A 20,825-nucleotide genomic window follows, 5' to 3' on the forward strand; every position below is an offset into this window, starting at 1 on the left:
ATAGGCATAGTATTTTTAGGTTCCTTGTCCAAACATGTTCTGTTATCTCTGCCATGATTGAAAGTTTTGACAGTATAGAGAGACCCAGATAAAATTGACCCGGTCGAACTTTGGAACGGCACCTCCACAACAAGCATTGACTGTGCCTATCAAGTTTAAAATTAATTCGATTAAAAAAATAGCTCTCCGCAAATGATTAACCGCGGTAAAATGACGCACTCACTGACAGAGCTTGCCATTGGACATGACCGTTGTTTGTGTCGACACCCAGACGATAATGTACGCGGGTATGCAGGAGATGTTTTTCACTGGCGAATGTGACTCAGGTATACGGTACAACATATCGGCTCAGTAACGGTGCAAAACGAACAGAGGTGTTTTTGTCTCCCTTCGACAGCGTATTTTTGCGTTTTCCTCATCTTTGATTACACCTGTTCGCTGAGTGGATTTGGAAGTTGTGGAAACATGCAGCAGGGTCAAGCTCAACCGCCGGGCCAGCCGTGGCCAGGGGCGTACGGCCAGCCGCAGCAGGGCTACCCACCTGCGGGCGCTGGGGCGGGCTACCCACCGCCTACTGCCGGGGGTGGCTACCCACCAGCCGCCGGCTACCCTGCCGGACAAGTCCAGCAACAAATGCCGGTAAATCCTGAGGTATTTACATTGTCTCATCCCTTCACCCCACATTAAATACAGCATTTGTATAACCATTTCCCAAAACCGAAATTATGTTCTCATCAATGGCACTTCGTTTTCATTTTAGCCCCTGATTTTAAATTACATGCCGTCGTGCAATAATAATTCTCGAACAAATTATTCGACAAAACAAAACTCCTACCCTCGCTTGTGGCTGTAAACAATCAACCATGACAGCTGTTTATTATTTTCGCAGCAACATTATTTGTTTGTCAGCTTTTGTCTGGCGAAGGCCTGCCGTACACGCCGCATACACATCCATTTTGTGCAGGCGTTTCACAAAAATAGGCCTAGGGTTTTTTTAAATGATAAATTATGAACATTAGCTGTATCAGTTTACATGTACATGTTTCAAATCATGACTCATGAAGAATGCTGCTGTATGAACATAACTATTGTCAGCATGATTTCCTTTGTCAATATTACCAGTCTTCATTGTGCAAAAAAGAGGGTGATACCATCCGTCCAATGGGCGCTGTTAAAATCTCATGATAGTGTGCAATACCCCAACTGACTACGCCTCTGCGGACAGGTGGACATTATGGGTAGTTATTATTACCGTTGTCATTCATTTCTGTGTGAGTCAGAGCAGGGGGACCCCCCCCCCCCCTTGCCGGATCAGCGCCTGGGTATATAGCTTGCCAGTTTACCATCCAAGCTCATACCGCGTATAACTAGTATGCAAAATGCCGTTTTGGGATATTTAAACGCCTTTCCAATGCATGAAATTATATTGATTGGAACGATTTACAAATTGAAAGTGCAAACACAACTATTTCTTGCTAACATAACATTCAATCATTTTATCGCTCGAAAGAATGTAATACATTTTGATCCTAACAACAAACGAACACGTATAGTTTCACTTCAGCTTTCGTGGTTTCGTTTTCACAAACGTTACTCTCACTGTTGTTGTAACACAGTGAACCGTCTCTTTGGTAAACGTTATGCAGCAACAGTCTTAATTGTGTTGATAGCAGCTTAAAGGGGCAGTTCGGCCTGAAATTTCCGAAAAGGCACTGAAAGGAAACAAACCTAATGTCTTACCGTTCCCGAGAAAAGACGGGGGAAAACACACCTAAAAATCCTGGTTGTTGACATCGGACGCGACGGACATTTTGAAGCATGATGGCCCACGTTTCAAGTCGTGTCCATTCAATGTACCGTACACGTTGTGTGTGCCATTATAAAACACACATAGCACCCAGCACGCAATTGTTATGTCTTACACGTCCGCAGAATGCGAACCACTGTGCGGCTGGATTCACAAGCACTCAACAGCTCGATTTTTCGGAGACAAAATTGTGACCTCCGCTTGGTTCTCGCAAGAATAACACAAAACGTCCAGCTTTTAAAGGACGGTTGTGTGGATGTTTATATTCTACTTTTAAATGCTCTTTCCCTTTGATATCACCGGGTCGTTTAAAACACATTTTGTATCCCAATTGGACGCCTCCAGGTCGTAATATCCCTTTAAGTACATGAAAATACGCGTGTAATCAAGTCGGACTTTTTTCAACAGCTTTATGTTAGGCATTATGTGGATTGTCTGCGACTCAGACTTTTGAAATATTGTTAGTAAACACAGATTACAATGTTGGTGATCTCCGGACGACAGTACGCGTGAGTGCTGAACTAAATGACCTTCGCGTGTTTATCTGCTGGGTCGGGCCATCTGCCGCTATTTACTGATGACTGGGATGGTGACGTCGGTTGTTGGGTTTCACGTTCATTGTCACGACGGCGTCACGTAGGCAATTTCTTTGATAACAGTTACCGATATACGGTTGGCATGTATGGCCAGCGGTGCAAGAGCTCTGGAGGCTGCCCTCGGTTTGTTCATTTGGCAACATTGCATTTGCAACTCAGGAAACTTTCCGACCATATAAAAGCACAACTTTACTTTCCATGAAATGACTACAGAGCAATGATACATAACAAAAAGATGACATACCTGTAAGCTGTAACCCTTACAATAGAAAGTTGATTGTTAACCCTCTTTTTTTGGGGGGGGGGGGAGGTGTTGGGGGTTGAGAAGAAGAAAAAGGTTTTTTCGTGGTCATCCACCTCTCCAACACTCGCCTATCATTTTGAGCTTGTATGGAGTCGTTCCAATCTTCCATAAAATTCAATCTGGTTGCGTGTCTTATGGGGTCCAAATACTGAAAACAAAAACAGTACCTCATAGCGTTGCATCAGCTAGGCCTGATATTGAATTACCAGTGTATCGTAGTCTTGAACAATGTACAAAGCGTCGAGTGATGTCCAGCACTCCCTTCCCTTTCGATATCTCCACGGCCGGTGTTGTTTCCCTTCACTGCTTTCTGGTGTTAGCTTTGCCCTCATCTAGAAACAAATCATGGCGACGACCATGTCTACTGGGGTCAACTGAAATCGAGATGAAAACAAATGTGTCTTGCGGGGTCATGTACAGATAGCCCGATGATCAATTTCATCACACGCCAGTTCATTTTCTGTCCAAATCTTGTCTCGCTTGTTTTCCTGGCAGAATCTATAGTGCAAATTACACCTTTATGTCCTTGTAGGCTATCTCTTAACTCGAGTACAACAAGTGTAACTTATCCTCACGTATCAAGAGAAATCTGTTCCAACTTATTTTTCTTCTCAGATGGTGCAAATGCAGCCAGCGTACGGCCAGCAGCCCGGCCAGCCGGGCCAGCCGGCACCTGCCCAGTGGATGCCCGCCCCTCAACCCGTCAGCAACTGTCCTCCCGGTCTGGAGTATCTCTCGCAGATCGACCAACTACTGGTCCATCAACAAGTGGAGCTGTTTGAAGGTAGAACAACTGGGACATTCTGGTTAACTCTATCCCTCTGTCATTTATGGGGGTGCTTGCTGTAGTGCAGTTGATGTAACTGCTGTTACACCCTCATTATAGTTCGGGAAACTCGGTCTTTTGCCCAATGTTGCTGAACATAACTCTTACTCTCTTGGGCAACTCATCCCCAAAAGTTGGCCATTTTGTATTAGAATTAACCAACATAATTTTGAGGTAATTTCTTAGTATAATGTTACAAATAAGTAACATTTCCCCCAAACTTTTACGGTTCATATGTTTCTACTACTGTAAGGAATGTACCTGCTCTACAGCCATATTAGCTTCAGGTTTGGTTTGTGTTTTGCTGCTTTAGTATATTATTTTGCTGCTCGTACTTATACTGCCGTAGTGCTTGCTACTCTGCTATGTTTGTTATTGTAGCTGGATAGTTCTGCTAGTGATGCCCAAACAACGCTTTGTTTCAGTGCTTTCAACGAATAAGTCAATTATTAATTCGAAAACACTTTCATTTCGTTAAACACACACACAGTTCTCACCAACTGGGAAACTGCAAACCGGTACCAAGTGAAGAACAGCTTGGGACAGCAGGTGTACTTTGCCCACGAAGGTAAACCTAGCTTCTGCTTTTACACTAACAACAAACTGAAATGACTTTTGCAACAAGATTTATTTTAAAATGCCCCTGTGTAATAAGGGAAGCCCTAATGGCAGTGCTAAGATACTTGGGTGGTTTTTGGAGCCACTTACAACAAAGGACAAGCTACAGCTTCATATTCCATCAATTCTGGGAAACTAAATCGGTACATATGAAACGTAAGATTTGAAAGTACAAACACTGACTTGAATTCCACTGAAACCAAAGGAACGGATTAAAAAAAATTAAAAGTTCTTTCTCGTGACTAAATAACATTCTGTCTGACTGTGAGGATTTGTTCTTCTTTCGAATACCCCGTCCAGAATCGGATGCGTTCCAGCGGCAGTGCTGCGGACCAAAGCGTGGTTTCACCATGCACGTTACGGACAACCAAAACACGGTAAGTTCTTGGTTCTTGGTTCTTGGTTGGTTCATCTCCTAAATACTCCGCGTTGGAGTTTATACAGGAGACCAGAAACACCGGGGCAAACCCCTTCTCTTAGCGACAAGTGTCACTGGGTTCTTTTACTTGCATTGGATTACACAACACACGGGACCTACGGCTCTACGTCCCATCCGAAGGACGAAGCAATAATGGTTAAGTGCCTTGCTCAAGGGCACAAGTGTCCACCCGGCGGGCTCGAACCCACGCCACTGTTGCATCTGTAACACCAGAGCATGAGTCCGGTGTTCTTAACCGCTAGGCCGGCCATATGACACTCCGTAGTTTGTAGCAACATCTCTGGAACATCATCAATATGGATGGGAACAACGGGCTCATTCTGACGGAATCTAGCATCGGGGAGTTGTTACTTCTTCCCGAGATAGTTCTTCAGCCTTTCTCACTAGTTCTCAGACAGCGCTTGAGTATAAGGTGCTTATCCGTGCAACTACGTAGGTGAAGGGCAAAATGCACCTCATTATAAAATAGGTCAAATTAAAGTGGCAACTTCTGGAAGTGCCGATACAAGAAAGACCCGACGGTTCCTATCAGGAGGTATTCAGAGTTCACATAATTATACGGCTCGTTCGCACCCGCTGGTGTCTGGGTTGACAGCTTTAGTTCGAGAAGTATTTTCTTAACAGGATCACCACGGGAAGGTATATAGCTGTCGGTGAAAAATATATTCAACAGTTCTGAAGAGTTTTTGTAGGCATGCAATCGAGGCCATCACAAGTCCAGTCACAAATAATCACAAGTCCAGTCCAGTCACAAGTAACATTGGATGAACAATAACAAAGGAATGTCTTTGTCAAAGCTCATTTTAATAGCTTGTGAGCTGAATTGGGACTGGAGGTCTTGTGATGGACTCTACTACATCCCTGAGTTTTTGAACGCATGTTATTATTAAACAGTAGAGAGTGCATAGAATGTTACAGTTGCTATATGTAAATTTTCTTCCAAGTAAACAAAATAATTATGAAGAAATTGTTCATATAAATGTTGCAGTACCCTTTCTTCTATACATGTGGGTCATTAGTTGCTTTCCTTTAGAAATTACAAGGCCACACTTGAAACAAGTCTACTTCGCTCCTGCAACCACCTTGACTCTCACAAGAACAAATAAGTGTCATCATTCACTGTTAAAATGGAAATAAAACCAATATTTATCACAAATTCACAATCATTAACCACACAAAGTATTATATTTCACAGGAGGTGATACGTGTGAATCGTGAGTTCAAGTACTTTGGAGGTTGCTGCTGGTTCGCAAGCGCGGAACCCTGCTCCATGGAAGTCTCCATAGAAGCTCCTGTGGGTCATGTGGTCGGCTACGTCAAACAATCGTGAGTTCCAATTGGTCGACATATGTAAGCTGGTGAAAATCAGGGCTGCCATTTTTATTTTGTCTGCTAATGTGTTTTCGTTGTGTATGTGTTCTTTAGTTGATCTGGAGCTTTTAAAGTGCGTGGTGATCCAGGGAGTTGCGACGCGCGTGCGCATTTTCGTTTTCCTTTTTTTTAATTTATAATTTTCCGAACGGATGTTAATTTTGAACTTTGATTATTTTCTGTCTTTCATGGACAATTCTAGAGCGAGCTTCATGGCGCCAGAGTTCAACGTCCTGAACGAGAAAGAGGAGCATGTCCTTTCCATCAAGGGTCCCATATGCATATGTCAGGGCGCCCTCTGTACGGGAGACCAGGAGTTCGTGGTGGGTTAACTTTTAACAACTACTGAACTTTAAAGTCAGGCATCTAATTGTCGATCGTCTTCCTGAGTACTGCATACCAGCGCAGACTTGTATTTGTTTTAGCTCGAGGGTTTGGTAATTTCACTTGACTTATTTTCGGAACCTTTGATAGCTGGGTCATGTTGCACAATTAAAGCTTACACGCCTCTGGTTTCTGCATGAAATTGTAAAGTTTGAAGAGACACCTTTTCTTTTGTTAAAATAAAAACGAAACAATGTGCATGTTCCACCAACCACTTCCATGCTGTTTATATCCCGTGTGAGTGTTGTTGATATGATGTCACTCACCGCAAAGACTCAGTGCTAGCTCTTCGCTGGTGTACATCACTAATTCTTGAATAAGGCAGTGTACAAATGAAGCTAATATCCGCATACCCGGCAGCCATCCGGCCGAGGGCGCTACTACTCCTCAAGAGACAATTTGAATGAAATATTTCTTTTAAATATGAATTTTAAATATCGGTTGTTTTTTCCCCTGTTGAACAGATAATGAACAGTGATGAAACTCAGGAAGTTGGAAAGATTAGCAAGCAGTGGTCTGGACTGGTCAAGGAATACTTCACAAAGGCAGACAATTTCGGCATCTCGTGTAAGTTCATCGATGGATTCGGTTTAGATCATTGTACTGACCTGCCTTGTCTATGGAATATCCTCCTACACAGCAAGAGTCTATGATATGCGTGCAGATTCAGCGTCTAATTAGACAAGACTGCATCTTGACCTCGAGATTCTGACCATTCAGCGGGCGACTTCTATCAGGTCTTCCGTATACGAGTAACCCGTTGTTGCATTACAAAACATGGCATCCAAATTGGCCATCCTCAGCTTAGTACACATTTCTGTTCGAAATGACGTCAGAGTTTCTAAAGACCACTACGATTGGCTGGCGCACGGGGTCGCATAAAATTGACATGCCAGGATATATCAAAATATATTAAACATGCGACGCCGAAAATGCGACGCCGATGTGACAAATGGAACACCATGCTTCAGATGTATACCTAGATTTATAGCGATTTGTGATGAATACCACGTGACTATAACATTTATGCACATATTTTGCCTCCATTTACAAACTTTTCATAAACGTCATCTTTCCGAATCGCTATAAACAATTTTTGTAAAGTATTTATTTGCTTTTGTTTGCAATTTTTTTTCAAAATTAAAATTTGGCAGTTATATTTTGGAAAAACTGATGGGGCATGTTTTGGTCAATTTTCGGAAACGGACATATGCAAAATAGACGCGCATGCGCACCGATCGAATAAAATCGGGGTTCCGAAAACCGTCGTCAAGAGTGCAATTTTGTGACCACGGCATGGCATTTGCTCAATTATAGTCAATTATATTTGGTCAATTTTCCGGGGACAGACACACAGACAGACAGACCGACCGACCAAGTGACATGAAGAAGCTCCTGCCAGAGCTTACAAAGTTTACCTGAACCAAATAGCGCCTCCGTTGTGTCTACCTATCGTCTCAAAATGCCAATGCAGCTATGGTAGCAGACCAGTAAATAAACTTCCATAGACCCCAATGGTAAATGCTCCCACTTCAAAAATTCGGGAAAAATACTCATAACTCTCCAAGGTGTTTGAGACGCACAACAAATTAACCCTTTCATGCCCACATTGTTTATTGACTAGGCTCTCCCCAGGACCAAATTGTTTGCTCAGTCATGCGGAAATCACTAGAGCGTGAACAAAATGAGCACAAGTCAAAAACTAACTTTTTTTCAACCCAGATTTTCATTGCCAAGGAGTGATTAAAATCATAAATGTTGTGTGTAAAGTTTGTTCCTTGAACCTTATTCTTTTATGTGATGTCAAAATGAAGTCCATACGTGCAAATATAAGAAAGTTATGCCTTTTTGTTCATCTGGTCCCAATTATCAAACTGCAAGCCATTTCACCACATGACCAAATGGCACTCCATACCTCAAATTGTGCGTGGATACTTCTGAAGCACTTTTCTCATATTTTTTGTATGGTAACACTATGAAAAAACCACACCAATAGAAAGATCCGAAAACACTCTTTCAGCGGGTATATAGTTGATGTATGGGCGGCCAAACATATCAACATGCCGCCTTTCTGAAAAGTAGTGAATATATCTGTGTTGAGGGTGTTTTGTTTATGGTTTCCTGGTCGCCTAAAGTCGCCCATGGGAACCAGCAGGGGGCTACTTCTTGTCGACAAAAGTCGCCCATGGTAAGGAAAGGGTTAAAGCTTATTTCATCATCTTTCATTTTCTTTTCAATTTTTGGGGGGTCAACTGATGACTTTTAGGAGAAATTTCCATCTGAAGATGATCACCCCTGAAAATAGTCCTGAAGCCCATCGCCATTTTGAAAAACGATGCCTACACTCCATTGCAAAATAGAGCGCTTTTAGGGTCCAAATTACATCAAAATTACACAGAACGGCAAGCTCCCAGTCCTGTGCACGGCTTCCACCCATATTTTTTACAAACCCTCAAGTTCATGGCCCAAAGCATGCCCAAATACCGAAGATTTTGAGGGCATGCAAATCGTGATTTGGCCGGCGCAGGCAATTTTGGACCGATTTACTGGTCTGCACCCTATATACAGGTAGCAGACCAGTAAATAAACTTCCATAGACCCCAATGGTAAATGCTCCCACTTCAAAAATTCGGGAAAAATACTCATAACTCTCCAAGGTGTTCGAGACGCACATCAAATTAAAGCTTATTTCATCATCTTTCATTTTCTTTTCAATTTTTGGGGGGTCAACTGATGACTTTTAGGAGAAATTTCCATCTGAAGATGATCACCCCTGAAAATAGTCCTGAAGCCCATCGCCATTTTGAAAAACGATGCCTACACTCCATTGCAAAATAGAGCGCTTTTAGGGTCCAAATTACATCAAAATTACACAGAACGGCAAGCTCCCAGTCCTGTGCACGGCTTCCACCCATATTTTTTACAAACCCTCAAGTTCATGGCCCAAAGCATGCCCAAATACCGAAGATTTTGAGGGCATGCAAATCGTAATTTGGCCGGCGCAGGCAATTTCGGACCGATTTACTGGTCTGCACCCCTATACTTTTTCGGAGGATGTGAAGACTTCTAATAATCAAGGTCGTTTACTAAATCTTTATTTTCAGTTCCCATGGATTTTGACGTCAAAATGAAAGCAACCATGCTGGGAGCTGTCTTCCTAATCGTAAGTAACGTTATGCTGTCATAATAATATCGATCCATTTAAACATTGAAGTGATTAAGTAATCGATTAACAGTATCGATAATGGTAAATAGTTATCGCTTTACCATGTCACATTTTCTATCGACTTTTAACATTTTACTTTTTCTATCCACAGGATTTCATGTTTTTCGAGGAGCAACAGCAACAGGACGATCACCACCATCACCACCACTAGAGGGCGCCATAGAGCCGGATATGAGAGAAATCTCGATGAAGTAGTCCAGGTCAAAGGTTATTCGGGATAAAATCGCTGAAGTGATGATACGCGATGTTACGCAGACGTTTCCGCGCGCCTTCGATTATCCCGAATGACCCGTGACCCTATATCATTGTGCACATGCGCAATTGGCTTATTGATCAGCTGATCTGAAGAGAGGATCAACACATCTTTTTTTTTTTTTTTTTTTTTTAAATATTTTTTTAGCTGAATCTTAAAAGGGTGTATTGATCAAAACGATGAGAGGTTAGATAAAGTTGATCTCGCAGGTGTATATAGAAAAACGCTTTCGTTCGCGTGCATGAATTTAAGAGCGCAAATATTAGTGTTTCTGAATCAAGAAAATCATTGTGAATTGAGATATTAGCCCACAAATATATTATATTCCACACTGTAAATAATGCGTATAGGCTGCTACCCTACTCCATCGTGTTATGTTGAAGTTTACGGATGTTGTGTCTGTAGACTGCAATTGATTTAACCTGACTGATTTTCGAACGGGTTTTCTTGTTTAACCCTAAAAGGGCCGGGGCGGAATCCGCCCCCCCCCCCCGACTTTTTCCGCGATAGCCTTTAAAAAAATTTTTTCGCGGCCCAAGCTGTTATGACTTTTTAGCCTCAAGCCTTGCGCATCTTTTGACACCAAAAATATAAAAATTGGACCAGGGGTTGTCGCGCAGCGAAAAATCTTCCGGTGCTACGCGCCGTGAGGACTGAATTTTCCCGTATACGTCGTGTACACAGACCAGAATTACCATTCGTACATATGAATAATTAATTGGCCATAATTCCAAAACCCTTTGACCTATAGTGATGAAATTTCTTGGGTATGTTTATGAAGAGTTGCTCTATGCATGTACCGAGTTTTATAATTTTTCGTCACTCGATGGCCGAGATCTTACGGGGGCGGAATAAATAAGTTATATTTAGTGTAATCTCACAATTGGAGTTCAGGAACAAAGCTGTATAATCATTTATCAAGCTTGGATAGTTCAATATGAATGTAAATATTTGGTCATTACTCAAACTGAACATTAATGTTTTGCTGTACGGATTTTTTTTCTAGGAGGAATAGGATTTATTGGTAATTTTGCAAGTTTTGAGTTATACATAATTTTGTTTAATGCATTGATTTTGCTACCGATATTGAATGCCACATATAATTTGCTGATTGATTTTCTTAAAGTCCAATTCTGGTCCATTTTGACTTAGTGTATCGCTGAAATATTCTGGCGTTCAGTGGAACTTCTATGGATTATTGTCTCTATGCTGGGAAAGAAAATCCAGGTTAAAATGAGGGTTTCGTTGAGCAAAGTCTAATGAATCCTTGAAATTATATTTGGCTTAATAGAATTGTCGTGGTAAACAAGAATATAATCTAGTTGTGTACAATACCAAAACAAACAAACTAGAGGTTGTAGGAACAACCACACGGTTTTTGGCCATGGACTACCGCAAACTTTTCCAAATACATCAACTCAAAATGCATGTTTTAATCCATGTTTAACTTAGTCAACATGCCGCTAGTGGGCGCTGTCACATTTTATGACGTCACCTGTGATATTTTTGTAATCAAGGCCCAACACCTAAAAATAACTTAATGATGTTATCAAAACCAATGCATAGATGTTGTAATATAGGTCTACATACGTAAACTGGGTCCACAAGCTGTTACCTTTAAGGGGTCTAAGTAGAAATAGTAAATTATGTTATACGGGGTCCGGCCAGCACAGTAAGAAATAAAGTAAACAAGTCGGAAATTGTAAATAATTATTAAAGTCGATGTCTCGTACAAAATATGTGCATTAATTTTGTATTTCTAGAAAATAACAATTAAAAAATAAACCTCCCTTTCCAAGTGTCATTCAAAAAAAATAAAATAAAAAATAAAAGAGAGGTGTAGACGACTGCTGTTAAAGATGTACTACGACCTGAAATCACCGATAATTGTATGCTTTGGATGGTTTAATTATCCTATTTCAAAGGTCTGGTTGAAAGGAAACTAACCTAATGTAATACCTTTCCCGAGAAAAAATTAAGAAAAAAACTCGGTTGTTTCCATCGGCGCGGCGGACATTTTGGCATACGCATACGTATTTCCAGCCGTGTCTATTCAATGTACGGTCGCGTTGTGTGTGTGTCACACGTAATACAATGTAAACAGTGGCGTAGCACGGTGATTTTTTATTGGGGAGGGGTTAAAAAAAATGTGAAAAGGGCACTAAGCCTTGCACATCCGTGGTGAAATGTAGACAGGGTTTTTTTCTCCGGACAGTTGGGCTCCGTAAAATCAAAAAGCGGGAAGGGGGGGGGGGGGGGCTGGAACCATCTGTCGAGGGGGGCGCTGTTCAAAACCAACGATTATGCACTCAAACTGTCAATATATGGTGCTTTTCAGGGCCATACATGTGCGAAATTCAGTAAAAGGAACCAAAAACAGCTGGTGCCACAAAAAACGGCACCACTTCTTTTTAGAAAAAAGAGCAATTGTTCAGAAAAAAGGGCACTTCATAAAAATAAGGCACTTTTTAAAAATGATGGGGGGGGGGTAAGCCCGTTGAAAAAGGGCATTTGAATGGAAAAAGGCAGTCTAATTTACAAAATATTGTGGGGGGGGGGGTTAAATACCCCCCCCCCCCCCCCCGCTGGCTACGCCTATGAACAGAGTTTACCCGAGCCAAAGACCCCTCCCGTTGTGTCTGCCAAATTTGAAAAAAAGTTAAATGCAGCTTGTTGTACCAAATGCCTACGCTTTTTTATCCACCGCATCACGTATCCGATTCGATCTTGAAGTTAAATTACAGACCCGGATTCATATTTTTGGCGAAAGAGGGCGCAGTAACGTAGTAACGGCGCAATTTTCTGGGTCCAAACATCAGTTGAATGCCTGTTCCTACTACTCTGTTCCTGGTGCGTGGCCGCTTTTTGTTCCGTTCCAAATACGCGCATTGAATTACATTCACCACTTCAATCAGTGATTCAAAACCATTATTGTATGGTAGGCCGACGTATGAACATTGTGCTCATAACAATCATTCAAAGGGCCCTGTACTTGTACCGCAACTTACTCGGAGTCACGCAGTCTTTAAACAGTGTTGATAGTCGTAGAATCGGACCAGTCTGCTCATGTCACGATAACCAGCATATTGTTACCCTTACCATGGCTTCGCCAAGCACCTACTCGTTCGATATTGCCCGGGCCAAACTGCCGCCAGACACGGTCGCTATCGTCACGGGAGCTGCCGAGGGACTCGGCAAGGGCTTCGCGGAGGGCTTGCTGGACAAGGGAGCTAAGGTAAAGCGAACCATGCAACGTCTGATGAGAAATAGATCACAGGAACCGTTTCGAAGAAATATTAAGGGAGGGCTAGGCTGGGTTCTGAAAGCTTATCAATTTTGACGTGTGTTACATTTGACGTGCAACAAAAGGTCGAGCATTAAAAGGTAACAGTAAGATATTTTTGGTAGTCTTTTTGGGGGGTGGGGGTGGGGGTGGTTGGGGAGTGCATGGTAGCTGCATGACAAATGTCCCGTCCATAGAGCTGTATAACCCGTCAGATAGTTTTCGAAAAGCTTAATATTATTGGCCTGTGCGTTCCATTTTGATTCCCAAAATTTTAGCGGTTCATTTGATTTTTAAGACTTTTCCATCACAAGAGTCAAAATTTTTGAAAGGTTTTTCATAGCTTAAGGGCAAATTTAACGCGCACCGTTTCTTTGGTTTTCAATCATGTGCCAGGGTGTGTGCATTGCGGACGTGAATGAACCGCTGGGTTTGAAAACGGCTCAGGAACTGTCGGACCGCTTCGGGAGAGATCGGGTCATCTTCGTCAAGTGTGATGTCGCGTCGGCTGCGCAGGTCGAAGGTCAGTCTCGGGATGATGTCGAGAACAATTCAAAATTTAAAATTCCACATTGATTCGTGCAATTTAACCAAATCGGCCGAAATCAACTGTCAACCGAGCACACACACAAACATTCCAAACTGACAGAGTATATGGCCTTAAAAGTGAATTTTCCGGACGGGTGCTTTTATAAAATTATTTATTGCAATTTTACGATAGCAGCTTGCTTTTATTTCATTCGTAAACGTAAAATGATTTAATGTCGTAAATACTTTTTTAATGCATATAGGATTGAGCAATAAGTACCTATAATAAATAGGGGGGGGGATAACACAATTGATATTTAAAATAGAATAAAAAAACAAATCGCAAGCAATTAGCAATGGTTACACGGACGGACAGTTCAATCATCCAAGACGATTGCTCTTTTCGAAGAACTGGAAAAATCACGCCGCTGGTAAAAACAAATATTTTTCCTAGAATATCGCATCCCAGTCCCATTTCGCACAAACCAAATTCATATCGATGTTTTTTTGTTTTTCTTTATTGCAGCCGTGTTTGCAAAGGCAAAAGAGAGATTTGGGGCCATTAATCTCGTGGTAAACAACGCGGGACTTTGTAACGAGAAAGAGATCGAACAGACCATCAACGTAAATGTTGTGAGTAGATACATTCATTGAACCGTGACACAATTACGTGCACAGCATAGGATCAAGTCAGTGTACTAGATGTTTTTCAAATTTCACTCGCAAATGGATTATCGCCAATTGAACATCAGACCCCCATTCGCTCAAAAATAGGGTCTCAGTTGGAAAGTTCGTGAATGAAGGCCAAGGGTTGATCTAAGTCAAGTTAACCAAAATCTGTGTGTGTAGCGTAAGAGTCTTTTCCAAAGTTATCTTGTATTTTGCTGCCAGAAATTTACAAAATATGGAATGTTGTTACAGTGAGTTGTTTAAAAAAAAAAAAAAAAACCAGCTCGATCAGATCTCGAAAGCTACGGGCCAACGAATTCGTATTCAAGCATGAGTCACGTGATTGTGCCATGTAATCTGGAAGGAGTAGTGTTTTGAGGTAAAATTTTTTTTTTTTAAATCTGGATTTTGGCCCAGTGACCCCATGATGACATTTGACCCCAGTTTGGTCATGTGGCATGTTGGGTCTGAGCTACTGATACTTTTGACAAAGTTTGTTTGAAATCGGTCACAATATGTAGGAGCAATAGACAATGTCAGCGTAACTATATAACGGACAAACGGAGAGACATGATACTTTTGTTGAGCTCCTATCTAGCCTCCAGCTGAAAGAGTTTGGCACGCTGTCAGAAACATGAGTTTGAACAGAATCACCCGTCTTAGACATGATAATAATAGTTTTAATCTTTGTGTTGTTTGTTTCTTTTTCATAGACCGGGGTGGCTTATGGGACCTACACCGCCATTAAGTACATGAGCCCGGCAGAGGGCGGTACAGGAGGCAAAATCATCAACATCGCATCCGTTGCGGGTTTGTAAAGATTATACATGTAGAACGCCCTCTAAGGTGTACGGCAAGACTTAAAAATTCGACACTACTAAAACGGAACCACTTGCATCAAGTCTAAAATAATCGATTAGATGTACCCCTCTACCTATATAATGGGATTAAAGTTGAAGTCCGTGCACGTTCCCTGCATGTTTGTTTCTTGTCCATGTGTCATTTGCCTCTGAAGAAGTATTTGCTAAAGACGAAATATATCAGGCCTCTCTAACTTGTTGATTTACATATTTCAGGTCAATCCAGTCAGTGAGCAGTTTGCAGCAGCTTCATTATTTTTCAGACAAGATCTCCTTTATATATCCAAGCAAATATTGTGTGTATTTAGGAAGAGGCTATAGTTTAGATGCGTTGAATCACAGACTTCAAATTATTCCAAATATCTGACAGACGGGTACATCAAACCGGTGACTTTCTTTTTGTACTTGCAATAATTGGTTCCGGTTTATTAGGGCTAATTGTTTTAAAATGAGTGATGCTCGGTCATCCGTGGCTGCAGAAATGCAAGTAAGGTATCTATATAGAAAGCTTATGAGCTACACTTTAAGATGGAGCCACTTTAAGAGTCAAGTTCGGAGCTTTTACTTATAAACCTATTGTTTTGGGATTACCATTTTATACACCCTGTATACTGGTATAGGTCCAGACATCAGCGTAAAATCTATACACAAAAATCATAAAACTTTCTGTTTCAATCGAAATTATTCACTGCTCATAGCTTCTCTACCCTAATTTTTACACCGCGTATAGGCTTCCACCCGTTTGAAATAGTACCTGTGTACACAGCTTCCAAATTTGCTGTCGTGGGCTTGACAAGATCTCTTATGGTAAGTTTTCTATCAATAGATATTGGAATTCATTGGGCACTGAACAATAAAATCACAAAATAAGTAGGCATTCGTGGTAAGTTAGAGCAATAGCAAAGAACTGTCATGTAGTGTAGTAATAATACCACATTGTTTATCGACATGTCTCCTCAGGACCAAATAGTTTGCTCGGTCATGCGGAAATCACTAGAGTGTGTAAAAATGACCACAAGTCGAACACTCACTTTTCCAACCCAGCTTTCCACTGCCAAGGAGTGATAAAATCAAAGGGGTTGTGTGTAAATTTAGTTCCTTGAACCTTTCTCTTTTACGTGATGTAAAAATTAAGTCCATATATGAAAATATAAGATGGTATATGCCTGTTTGTTAATCTGGTCCCATTTATAGTTTGTGTTAAATCTTTCTTTTTTCAATCATCAAAATTAATGTTTTCGCTTCCTTAAGGCTGATCCACGTTTGAAAGAAAAAGGGATAACTTTCGGCGCGTTGTGCCCAAGTCTTGTGGACACTAGACTTCTCGAGAAATTGGTGCTTCGACACCCGGAAGGGGACCAGAAAAAATTTGACGACAATTCCCAAATCATGGGCAAGATGGAGTAAGTGTGATGTAAAAGTGTCACTAATGAACCTCTTAACAGACTTAGGGCTGAGGATGGACTCAGTGCACAAGTATCGTAACGGTATCCTCTTTTACTGCACCTCATAAATATTCATGATCAAATTGGAGCACGTCATTGGCCGATTCTGCCGCGCGTCTGGGAAGTAAAAATGATACGCTCCCAGGTTTAGTCATCCCGGTGACACGTGAGGCGGTGAGTATTCAGCTCGCTGCCGTGCGGTAATTTACTGGTAGCACAAAAAAATTCCCTCTGGAACCCGCCTCGTAGACATGTAGTCTGTGGCGTACGCGTGTAATCTTTACGGAACCAGTCTGTTGTTGTAGTCCTTGTAACTACTGCAGTAAACACACATTAAAGAGGGTTGGCACCAGACTATTTCATTGCCTGACGAAGAACTTGAATATCTTGTGCTGAATAAAGACGCAAAATCTACGAAGGCCGTTATTGACAGGCAGCGAGGCTACTTAGAAGGCAGTGATGCTGCTAAATATTATGAGGTGTACAGTAAAACAAAAACAGCATGGTTTATTTCTGGGAAAAAGTTGGAATTACTGGTCCCTCGGTGTAGGTCAGCTACTTCACCTCAAACCATGCTAGATGTGTATAATACTTAGCAGTTACAAAGAGATTCTTAGAGTCGTATCTCTGGGCTCATTATAAGTTTTGAAATAAATTGCTTGTATGGGACCGTGACAAACGTAAAACATAATCAAGAAGAGCTTATGTCCTTCACACTAGCTTCAGATCCCTCAAAAGTTTCGGGTGAAACGTATTACTAACCTTATGCCTGGTTGTTCTGAACATGACCATGCTGATACTGCCTAGGCCTACTTTTATTTTGATAAATTAATGACAATAAATATCCTGTCCCTTGTCAACGACAATGCTATTTATGCAAAAACGTGTCTGTGTACGACGTGCAGAGTTGTAATGACTCGAGTCAATGACTCGACTCGAGTCCGACTCGAGTCACATTTTTTGGCGACTCGACTCGAGTCCCGACGGGTAAATGACTCGACTCGACTCGAGTCACTGCGAGCAAATGACTCGACTCGACTCGAGTCCCTCATCAGAATGACTCGACTCGACTCGAGGAAGGCTAATAAGACTCGAGTCCCAAAATAAAAGCAAAACTTACTTGCGAAAAATATTTGCAATGACTTACGCTGCGCCGTTCGCGTTGCCAGTTTTTGTTCACGTCACGTTAATGTTCGCGAATAATGTACGTTTATATACAGCGGCAGTCTGTTTCCTTCCTCCATAATGAAACAACAAACATACACCGTGTCGCGGACTCCCACCTTGTGGTTCTATAGCATGTAATGCTAAACCCGGAACCAGACTTAAAACGCCGCATTTCTCAATCCGTGGTTTCATCATTGGTTTCGGGCGATTTTGAAGTTCTTGGTGGAACGCTGGCTAAATTCATGTCCCGATTTCACACAAAAAAATGGATACGGACGGGCCCACCTTTAAATAATCAGAAACAGTTTTGTATAATGCAATTAGGTTTTAACGTTGTCAGCGATCAGCGAACAACAAAATCTAGACCCGAAGCCAAACCAGTTATAAGACCGAAGTTTCACATCTTCTTATCTGTGACGTGAGCTAACTATGGAAACTGTTGGTTGGGTACCATACAGCATACTTTATGTCTTTGGATTTCCGTAATAGACTGGTGCCTTGTATTCATTCTCTCTTGTGTTTGTTGCTTTTTATTGTAATTTAGTGTTCAAATATTTGTGACTCGAATTGACTCGAGCTAATACTTGACTCGACTCGACTCGACTCGACCACACTCTGTGACTCGACTCGACTCGACTCGACCTTGTTGTTCTAATGACTCGACTCGACTCGAGTCACTTCTTTAAAATGACTCGACTCGACTCGAGTCACAAAAATCAGTGACTCGTTACAACTCTGACGACGTGCAAACCCTTGTTTATTTTGACGTCAGCAGGCTTTGACCATTTAAAATTTTCAAAGTTTGCTGAACATGTATTTGAAGTTTCGGAAATGAAAAAAAAAATCATTCATTCAGTAGATGTTGGTAGGACTACCTGGTGTCTGATTTACATGTTCCATTGCAGCATATTTTGTCCATTTATTAGAAATCGTACACAGATGGGGCATATGAAGCCACATTTTATGTCGAAAACACAGTGCGCGGCTCCACAGAGCCCATTCAGCCCAACGTACACTTTTCACAGCGCATGTGGCCGAGTTTGACCGAGCTAATGGCGGACACGCCTATAGCAACTGTTGTTAAGTCTCCTGACCAAAAGTCGTGATCTTACTCGGTGCGCACTGTTTCATTAAGCCGAATCGGCCCATTGGTGTGAATATTGAGTGATAAACAGTGCAATTTCCGCAGTGTACACAACATTTATGGTTTAAACCTTCTTTTATGACGTCGATTGTCGGCGTTTTTCTCAGACCTCAGTTGGAGTGGACACAGTTTTGCTTTCGAATTGCCATGTATTTGTTGGTATATTCTAATCATCATTTCGTGCAACGTTTTGATTTTACAGCGTCTCCACGATCCGGGACGCCTTTTTGCGGCTGGTCCTCGATGACTCCTGGTGCGGAAAAGTCATGGCCGTTGACAGGTCGCAGGGCATATTCGACCCCTTAGCTCAGTGAAGAATTGCTCTCTCATATGCTTGGGCTCCTAGCTTTGAAAAAGGAGCTCAAGAGGTACTATTATAAATATATGTCTGTCGTCAATGGAGTTTTCCTAGAGATTTAGTTCTAAATGGGAGTATTATTCTGTACTTGGTCAAGAGTGTAATCCTAATTGTAACCGCTTTAAATTTGTCGTACTTATATTGCTACAACAGATTTACATGTATTCCTATATAGTCATTATTGTATCTGCATGTTAAATTCATGGATGATACAGGGTGTTTAAACAAAGGAAACCCAGATGTAAATGTAAATTATTAAAAAAAAATATAATAAAACTTTTCAAATAAGTTGAAGATCATGTGAAACACCAATGTGTCATCTTTCCAATGATACCTTGATTGTGTGTGATACCTTGATTGTGTGTCTGTGGCCACAGTGATTGTTATTCTGTACGTCATGGGTCCAAACCTGCACTGGGCCAAGTTTGTGCAAAAGGGTAAGTGGAATTCTGGGCATGTGGAACGCTTAATTTAAAGAAAGAAGACATCCTTTTCTTTAAAACAATTTATTCAATTTTGACAGTGATTTCACCACTCTCATGGTTAACCCCTCATGGCCCAATGCCTTCAACGTGGCCACCACCTCTTCCCACACAAAGCTCTGCACGAAGTCTAGTCCATTTCAACCTTTGCATAACAAACCAGCCGGCAATCTTTGCCAGATAAAACTTGGCCCAGTACAGGTTTTGACCCTTGACAGAATAACAATGAATGCTTAGTCATCCGTTGCCACAGACACACAATCAAGGTTTCATTGGAAAGAGGACACATTGGCATTTCCAATGATTGTGAACTTATTTGAAAATATTTATTAGATTCTTTAATAATTCACATTAACATCTGGGTTTCCTTTTTTTTTTAATACACCCTGTATATCTTTGGGTTCTATAAGGGTTTTAGGTTGCAGCTTTATTTACTTGTTATAAATTTAGGGATTATTTGTTCTCCATACGTTTGAATTGTGTGAAGCAAAGAGAAAGACGGGATTGCAGTGATGTAGTGCCTTGATGCTGGGCCTTGGCCTTAAGGCTGCCTTAAGGCTGGACTTTAGGGCCTTAATTCGCCTTGGCCTCGAGGCTTAAGGGCAAAAGCCTTGGCCTTGGCCTTGGCCTTGAGGGATCAGTGCCTTGCAATTTTGAGTCAAGGCTCTTCAAGGCCCATAGATTTTTGCATTTTTCAGATAAATCTGTTTGAAATTTTGCTGTTACCATTTTAATCGTGTTACCATGGAGGAGGGAAACACCCTATAGATTTGTGTGTTGGGCACACTTCCACTTTTATAGCATCGTATTTTGTTACCATTGTAGTAGATTTGCTGCAACAATATTCTGTACACTTGTGGGGCTAATGAGATGATCACTGAAATTGTATACAATTATGGAATAGATCTGATTGGTTGTATATGTCTCCCTGATAAGTGCTAAAGATTTGCATACATCTGTTTTAGGTAATGCTAATATTTCTGACCATATTGGCCCAGCAAATAAAAATTTCCCAAATCAGTTTCTTGGATCCCCCTTTTGTTACACTCGGGAGAAGTGTGCGTC

General features: G+C 41.4%; 2 protein-coding genes across 3 annotated transcripts; both read left to right on the top strand.

The window, feature by feature from the left end:
- The first annotated feature begins 271 nt into the window (after positions 1-271).
- LOC119744605 (phospholipid scramblase 2-like) lies at positions 272-10,330 on the top strand. 2 transcript variants are annotated; one of them, XM_038220633.1, is made up of 9 exons: positions 272-651; positions 3,323-3,491; positions 4,024-4,101; positions 4,452-4,528; positions 5,786-5,916; positions 6,164-6,284; positions 6,810-6,912; positions 9,450-9,508; positions 9,663-10,330. In XM_038220633.1, the coding sequence occupies exons 1-9, from the start codon at positions 466-468 to the stop codon at positions 9,720-9,722; spliced, it is 984 nt and encodes a 327-aa protein (XP_038076561.1). In that variant the 5' UTR covers positions 272-465; the 3' UTR covers positions 9,723-10,330. The 2 variants fall into 2 exon arrangements, with proteins under 2 accessions (XP_038076561.1, XP_038076562.1); XM_038220634.1 differs by having other exon boundaries at positions 272-639.
- Positions 10,331-12,678: 2,348 nt separating this feature from the next.
- On the top strand, positions 12,679-19,513 carry LOC119718740 (15-hydroxyprostaglandin dehydrogenase [NAD(+)]-like). The gene is made up of 7 exons (XM_038188137.1): positions 12,679-13,059; positions 13,504-13,630; positions 14,162-14,268; positions 15,018-15,114; positions 15,895-15,971; positions 16,416-16,567; positions 19,123-19,513. The coding sequence occupies exons 1-7, from the start codon at positions 12,760-12,762 to the stop codon at positions 19,232-19,234; spliced, it is 972 nt and encodes a 323-aa protein (XP_038044065.1). The 5' UTR covers positions 12,679-12,759; the 3' UTR covers positions 19,235-19,513.
- Positions 19,514-20,825: the final 1,312 nt, after the last annotated feature.

This window comes from Patiria miniata, unplaced genomic scaffold, assembly GCF_015706575.1.
Source record: "Patiria miniata isolate m_02_andy unplaced genomic scaffold, ASM1570657v1 HiC_scaffold_7, whole genome shotgun sequence".
Lineage (NCBI taxonomy): Eukaryota > Metazoa > Echinodermata > Asteroidea > Valvatida > Asterinidae > Patiria > Patiria miniata.